Here is a 7239-nt window from a genome sequence, read left to right as displayed (position 1 = left end):
GAGCCCCCACGCTCAGAGGAACCGGGGTCTCCGAGACCCCGGTAACAGGCAAGGCTCAAAGGAGCCCAGAGGTGTGGGCGCTGTGGCCCCTGAGGTGGCCTCTGCGATTCGAGACAGGGCCCCGCCTTCTCGGGCCCAGAATTGTGTGACTCCACCTTCTGGGCTGTCACAGCGGGTGTGGACTCAGTGCTCACAACCTCACTCAGGCAGCCATGGCCACAGTTGTCACTTCGCGGGGAGAAGGCTGTGTGGCGAGGGTGGTGGGTGGGAAGGCGCTGGGAATTGCCTCGAGGTGCCCCAGGGAGGTGGCAGGGCACGCCCAGACTCAGTTCCATTTCTATACCCGGCAGGCCTTTCACGAACTGCACAGAAATACACTCCAGGTCTTACCTGGGGGGGTCAGAGGCAGGCCTTTCTCCTGCAAAAGAGAGAGTCACTGTCACTAAAACGGGGACCTTTCTTTGCTGTGCCCAAGGGAGGTGGCAGATTGGGCGAAACTACTGACCCGGGTCCCCAGAGAGGTCTGATTACAGGGGGCCCGCGGTCCACGCCCTTTGACCTGGAGTGTGTCAGGGTTGCCGTCCTCGCTGACGGCCGGAAACAGACTCCGTCAGCCGTGCGACCCCCGCACGTGTGGACAGCACCGTTACCGAACCCCCTCGCCTTCCGCTTGCACTGTGTCTCGGAGTCTTCCTCCTCAGCCTCCCACCCCCTGGGTCTTGCCGGGGTAGAAAGGGAGGGATGCTGCGGTGACAGTGGTCATGACATCTGCTCAAGGGGTCTCCATCCCATCCTGTTTCGGAAACTTTGTGATCGGTAAAGACAAATTCTGGGGACCTGGAGGGGAAGGTGGTGGCGGAGTGTGTGTGGGGGGGAGGGACTGCTTGTGGGGAGGAGTTGTCCAGAGCCTGGGGGTGACCAAGGCAGCAGAAGCCAGGGAAATGGAGAGGTCAGGAGGTCAGTTGGGAGTCACCCACCTTCTTTTCTCCAGAGCCAGCAATAGAACAGCAGAGCCAGGGCAGCCAGGCCCATGATGCTGACCAGCACCCCAGTGACGCTTGTGGCCGCAGAGCCGCTTCTGCTCCCTGTCAGCCCTGAGGAGGACGCTGTGCATGAGCCGGAGGGCGTGGCCGTGGTCCCACCTGCCCAGAGCCCGCGAGCTCCCGTCGGGGCCTGGGACAGAGGCCGAGTCTCAGGGACGAGGTTCCCGAGGCTGTGCAGGTGCAGTGTGGGAAGGACACGGCTCCCCTCTGCCAGGGGCGGGGTCGGGCGGCCAGTGGCAGCAGGAGAAGCGGCGGTCGGCACAGCGGACCCGGCGACCCTCTCCTGTCCCACTCGGGCTCTCTTGCTTCAGGAGTGACGCCGGGGCCCCCGGCCTGCGTCCCCGCCCCCAAGCGCCACCTGCCCGGGCTTAACAAGGGCCATCAGAGTTTCCTTGGAGCACACAGCTTGTCCACATGGCGGCCTGGGCACAGGAACTCACCCGTGACGCTGAGTGTCACCGCCTCGCTGCGCTGGGCCCCCAGGCCGTTGTCGGCCTCGCAGGAGTAGTTTCCAGAATGTTCTTCGGTCACAGAGAGGTTGAGGGACGCGCCTCCTCCAGAGGGGGCCGGGCTGCTCCCCAGGGCGACGTCCCCGCGGTAAAACCGGTACAGGATGGGCGGCGAGCCTCTCGGCGCCTCGCAGCGGAGCTGCAGCACGTCCCCCGGCTCAGCGCGGGCCCCGGGAGCCCCGACGGTGAGGACCGGGCGTGACACAGGGACTGCGGGGGAAACAGCGTGTTTGTAGAGGAACAAACGGGCACCGCAAAGAAGCCGGGCGGGTCTCAGCCTCGGAAAACGGCTGACACCGGGCCGCGGGCAGGGCGAAGGGCCCCAGGCCACCGACAGCGCCCCGTGCGCAGGCACCGGCTTGGCCGCCGGAAGCTTCGAATAGCCCAGCAACGTGCAAAGGCGGCTGTGCTCATTACCGATACATACAAATAAAAACCCTCATCAGATCGGCAAAGCTCGAAAGACCAAGCGCCACGTGGGGAACACGGGCTGGCGGTTACGCCCCATAACTGCGTGGGGGGCGGCTAGACTCACCGGGGGGTCACTTCGTAAGGTGTGTAAATGTCTGATCGCTATGCTGTACACCTGAAACTCACAGGTGTACAATGCAAAATGCAAAAAATGCAAAAAAATAGAAGACTGACAATTCCGCCGAGGCCGTGGGCAAACGGGCACCGCGACGTGCTCTCGTGGGAGTGCGCACACGTTTTCCTGTCTGTTGGCCGTTTTTATGTCTCCTTGGGAGAAGTGTCTGTTCAGGTCCTCTGTTCCCTTCCTGAAGGTCGGGGATTAAATGGTTTAGGGATGAACGGGACAGCACGTGCCAGGCACCAAGGGTTCGGTCCACGGTGACGACAGCGATGGCTCCTCTTCGATGTGACCCGCGTCCTCGCTCTAGGATGCAGACACGTTCATCCATGCCGGGCAAGAGTCCTTCGGGTGTGACAGCCACAGTAGACGCAGTGTGTTTGTGGCCGGGAGTCACAGAAACGAAAGCTGGGGGACGGGCAGAAAACTGCGAGCGGCGGGCATAGGGGCCTGGTGTGCTCGCTCGCTGCGTTGTGCAGTGGGGCGCAGCACTCAGAGGCCAATGGCTGAGGCGGACGCTGCCCGCCGGCGGGCAAAGATGATGGACTGGCTGAAACGAGAAACATCAACTCTGAAATCAAGTTGGGGCCTGGATGCCAAAGAGATGGCGGGGTTGGCGGCCTTGACGAGGCCCCGGGTTTGGGGCTGGCACCCCCAGATCAGCGGCTCACATGACTCTGTCTCCGCTCCTTACGAGAGCTGGGGCGGCCACGACACCTGGAGGACCCATCCGCCTTCCGCGTCCCGGGTCTCGGGGCGTCTGCGCGGCATCTCCTGCTCCTCTGGGGCGTGTCCCAGCAGCAGGGACTCCCAGCCCCTCCTCCTGCACGTGCTCCTTCCATGGAACTTCAAGTCTGAACGCGCCACGCTGTCCACGCACCCAAAGTCATAGCCTTCTAAGGGCTGGGGATGCTGACCCTTTCCACCCGGTCTGATTTCCCCACGCAGCGGGCGAGGAAGCTGCGGTCAACGCAGGGAAACTCGCTGGATCGAGGCCGCGCGGCTGGCTGTCTTCAGAGCCGAGGCTGCGACAGCCACTGCCACAGCTGCTAGCGCACGTCTGTGGCCCCCAGGTCCCCTTAAGCGGGGGTCTGGGCGTTGGCTTGTAGGGGGCATCATCACCAAACAGTCGTGGCTCGCAGGAAGCCCGGTCCCTTTGGACATTATACCAAATGGCGAGAGGTCAAAGGACAGCTCGGAGCATGAAGGAACTTGATTGATGGGTGGCCATTTCCATTCCACGTCTTCCTGTTGTCACCTTCCCTGTGCTGGTCCCGTGTCCCCACGGCTTTAAGAGTCACTCTGTAAACTAACGTGGACCGGACATGTCTCCCGAGAGGCTGCGCACACAGCTGACGTTAACGTAGACTTTTTGCACGGAAGTGCAAGGTGCACTTCTGTCCCTTGGAGTGAAGGACACCCTAGAGCGGGCGGCTGGCTGGGGGTCAGCGAGGGGAGAGGATGCGGGGTGAAGCCGAGACCCCCAGGCTCCCCTTTCGTGTCTATTTGGGGTCGGAACAACATAGCTATGTTCTAAAAAGCGTTCTCTGCGTTTCCGGGAGTTTCGATCACGTTCAAGAAGACAGTTGGGACCATGGTGCCGGGAAGGCCCAGGCTCCCGAAGCCGTGACCCCAGGGACGGTCCCAGGCTCCAGGGGTCCTGTGGGCAGGACGTGTGCTGGGCGGTCACGGCCGTGGACAGCGGTGCTGCGGCAGCATCTCAGCTGCGGGGGAGACGCCGCCAGTCCTTCATTATGCTACTGGGGACGGTCAACTCACCTGTGACGCTGAGTGTCACTGCCTCGCTGCGCTGGGCCCCCAGGCTGTTGTCGGCCTCGCAAGAGTAGTTTCCAGAATGTTCTTCGGTCACAGAGAGGTTGAGGGACGCGCCTCCTCCAGAGGGGGCCGGGCTGCTCCCCAGGGCGACGTCCCCGCGGTAAAACCGGTACAGGATGGGCGGCGAGCCTCTCGGCGCCTCGCAGCGGAGCTGCAGCACGTCCCCCGGCACGGTGTGGGCCCCGGGGGTCCCGACGGTGAGGACGGGGCGCGACACAGGGACTGCGGGGGAAACAGAATTCACCCTCAGCTCCTGCAGTTTAAATGTCCTTCATAGGAAGGACATTTCAAACAGGATTCTTTTCCTTAGTTTTCGATGACATCGCTCAGAACCCAGCAGAAACAACACGTGCGCGTAGTGCCGGACATGGCTGGGGGTCTGGGGTGCACAGCCTCACATGCGGTTGGGGATCTGAAAACAAACATTAAAATGAGACTGGGCTCTGAGAAGTCCAAAGACGCCTGGGGACAAGGAGGAGTCAGTGCAACGGAAGACGGGGGACGGGAGGGCGTGCGGGGGTCTGAGCCGGGTGCGTCGTGGAGGAGGCCCACGAGAGGGTGAGTATCGATCGGGACATTGTTCATTCTCACACGTCTCCCCTCATCAAAAGTTACTCGAGCGATTTCTAGGCGCCAGGAATGACACTGTAGCCTGGAGACCCGATAGCGAGAAAGACACAGTCCCCGAGCTCAGGAAGCCCACAGTCTGGAAGAGCCGGGGATGAAAACACGAAGAGGATGACGACGTTGGTCCCCGACACGGAGTAAACACCGCGGTGCCATGCAGCGGGCGCCGCTGGGACCGCGCCTCGTCGGTCCGCCAGGGCGCGCTCCCTCGGGGGACACCTGTGGTCCACCAGGGGCAGAGGGGGGCGGACGCGGTGCACGAAGCCCTGAGCCGGGCAGCAGCTGGAGCTTCCGAGTTGTTGCAATGCGATGGCAGCGGCATGAGGAGCGCGGTCTGCAGATGCCGGGGGACATCATCACACTGTCACACAGCAGATGGCCTTGTGGGACCTCCAGCCTCAGCGACGAGGGACGGCAGGGGGAAAGTCTGTCCCTTGTTATGCTGTAGTTGGAAGGGTCAACTCACCTGTGACGCTGAGTGTCACCGCCTCGCTGCGCTGGGCCCCCAGGCCATTGTCGGCCTCGCAGAAGTAGTTTCCAGAATGTTCTTCGGTCACAGAGAGGTTGAGGGACGCGCCTCCTCCAGAGGGGGCCGGGCTGCTCCCCAGGGCGACGTCCCCGCGGTAAAACTGGTACAGGATGGGCGGCGAGCCTCTCGGCGCCTCGCAGTGGAGCTGCAGCACGTCCCCCGGCTCGGCGCGGGCCCCGGGGGCCCCGAGGGTGAGGATGGGGCACGACACAGGGACTGCGGGCAAAAATCAATCGATGCCAATGTCTATTTTTTTGCATTGAAAACAGCTTCTCATAAAAAAAGAAAGTCTACAAAGTTACACAGAGTAAAAATAAAAGGATTTTCCATTTCTTTTATTTTCGTATTCCAGAGGTTACCTCTGCTGAGCATTTGGTGACTTTCTAGATCTTTTCTCTGCGTGCGCATACTCGCTTATCCGCACAGACATACCCCCACGTGCATGGGGTCACAACCTACGCACGACCGCCTGCTAGGGCTGCACCTGACGCGGTCGCCTGCTAGGGCTGCACCTCGGCCACACACCTGGCCCTCTTTCCACGTGACTGCTTAACGACCTGTCTCAAGCACTTACAAAAATCCACCTTATTGAGGTGTAATTCACATGCAATAAAACGCAACTCTTTTAAAATTACACTTTGATAACTGGGGTAAATCATTGCCTGATCACTTTATCAACCACAAAGCATTTCCTCGCACGGATTTATCGTAATACGTTCCAGCAGGCGCCCATTAGCGGATGCTGGGCGCTGCATTCTGACTTCACACAACGCTACCCTAAACGACCTGCATACGTATCGTTGCTCATTTGTGCACCTGTTTCTTGGAATAAATTCTTAGAAGCGGGCTTTCTGGGATGAGAGATATGGGCGTTTCAGGAAACGACACGTAAGATTCATCGTTGTTCAGAACGTCGGGACCTCCTCCCGCACGGATGGTGGGCTAGGCTTCCCGGTCACCTAAGCTGTCACCGCAGAACTCTGCCTCGGTGCTGTGTTCTCCCTTCCCGGTCTGAAGCCGAACATTCGCGCATGGTTTTACCCTATGTGACCCTATAGGATACACGGGCACGCAGCGCCGTGAGCAAACGCGTTCACGTGCTGAGAGCTGGGAGCGAGCCTCAGGGCCTGGCCGAGGACTGCGGCCCGTGGATAAATGGCTCTGTGACAAGGACTGGGGTAGGACACTGGAGGTCCACACAGACTTCTGAAGGGGTCGGTGTGAGTCTGGGCCATGATGGGTGACTGCAAGGCTTACCGATGACCCAGAGGGACACGGCCTCGCTGCGCTGGGGGCCGAAGCCGTTGTCGGCGGTGCAGGAGTAGTTTGCAGAGTGCTCCTCCAGCAGAGTGAGGTGGAAGGATGCGCCTGCTCCGGACCGGGCCCAGTGGCTGGTGAGGGGGACATCCTCGCGGTAAAATCTGTACTGGACCTGGGCCGAGCCTCTCTGGGCCTCGCAGTGAAGCGTCATCACGTCGCCCTCGAGGGCCCGGGCCCCAGGAGGGCTGAGGGTCAGGACAGGACGAGACACGGGAACTGAGGGACAGAAGAAATCTGTCGGCCGTTGCTTCTGCCACTTGCCCCTTCTGGCTGCTCCCCCCAGCCCCTCCCAGCCCAGGCCGGCCATTTCCTCCTCTCCTTCCTCATCCGCCCTCCGGCCCCTCCTCCTGCCCATTCCCCACGTGCCAGGGGAAGGGGCACCGCTCCCAGGGCTCCCAGGGAAGAAGTCCCTTGGCTGGGCCACCAGACACGCACCCTGCGGCGTCCCCTGGTCCGTCCCTTGCCTTTCGCCCTGGAAGAGCTGGCCCCGCCCAGCCGAGGAGGAGCGTCCTCCTGGCTGTGACCCGCCCTGCCCGTGTCCTGGACGGGAACTCTGCCTCTCCGGGCTTCTGCCCCAGGCCGCTGACCTGCGTTTACTCCTCTCCACAGACAGGCGGCAAAAGAACACATGCAGTGGGGGGCCTGGGCTGCCCCGGGGGAGAGGGAACGCGGCGGTGGAGCGCATCTCTGGGGCTGGGGCGTTGGTGAGCGAGGGGCACGGTGACCGCAGTGCAGGGCCTACCCGTGACGGAGAGGAGCTCGGCCTTGCTGGGCTGGGCCCCCAGG

The 7239-nt window shown here is 61.8% G+C and overlaps 1 protein-coding gene across 1 annotated transcript in view; it reads right to left on the bottom strand.

The window, feature by feature from the left end:
- The window catches only part of FCRL5 (Fc receptor like 5), a 25505-nt gene that overhangs the window by 900 nt on the left and 17366 nt on the right, over positions 1-7239 (bottom strand). Inside the window, exons 9-14 of the mRNA XM_025040839.1 lie at positions 6391-6672; positions 5071-5349; positions 3921-4199; positions 1484-1762; positions 978-1094; positions 391-418 (exon numbers count right to left, since the gene is read on the bottom strand). Of these exons, the coding sequence (XP_024896607.1) occupies positions 391-418; positions 978-1094; positions 1484-1762; positions 3921-4199; positions 5071-5349; positions 6391-6672 (1264 nt within the window). The remainder of the gene's footprint in view (positions 1-390; positions 419-977; positions 1095-1483; positions 1763-3920; positions 4200-5070; positions 5350-6390; positions 6673-7239) is intronic.

This window comes from Pteropus alecto, unplaced genomic scaffold, assembly GCF_000325575.1.
Source record: "Pteropus alecto unplaced genomic scaffold, ASM32557v1 scaffold49, whole genome shotgun sequence".
Taxonomy (NCBI): Eukaryota; Metazoa; Chordata; class Mammalia; order Chiroptera; family Pteropodidae; genus Pteropus; species Pteropus alecto.
The sequence above is the reverse complement of the archived record's forward strand: the minus strand, read 5'-3'. Positions and strand labels throughout refer to the sequence as shown.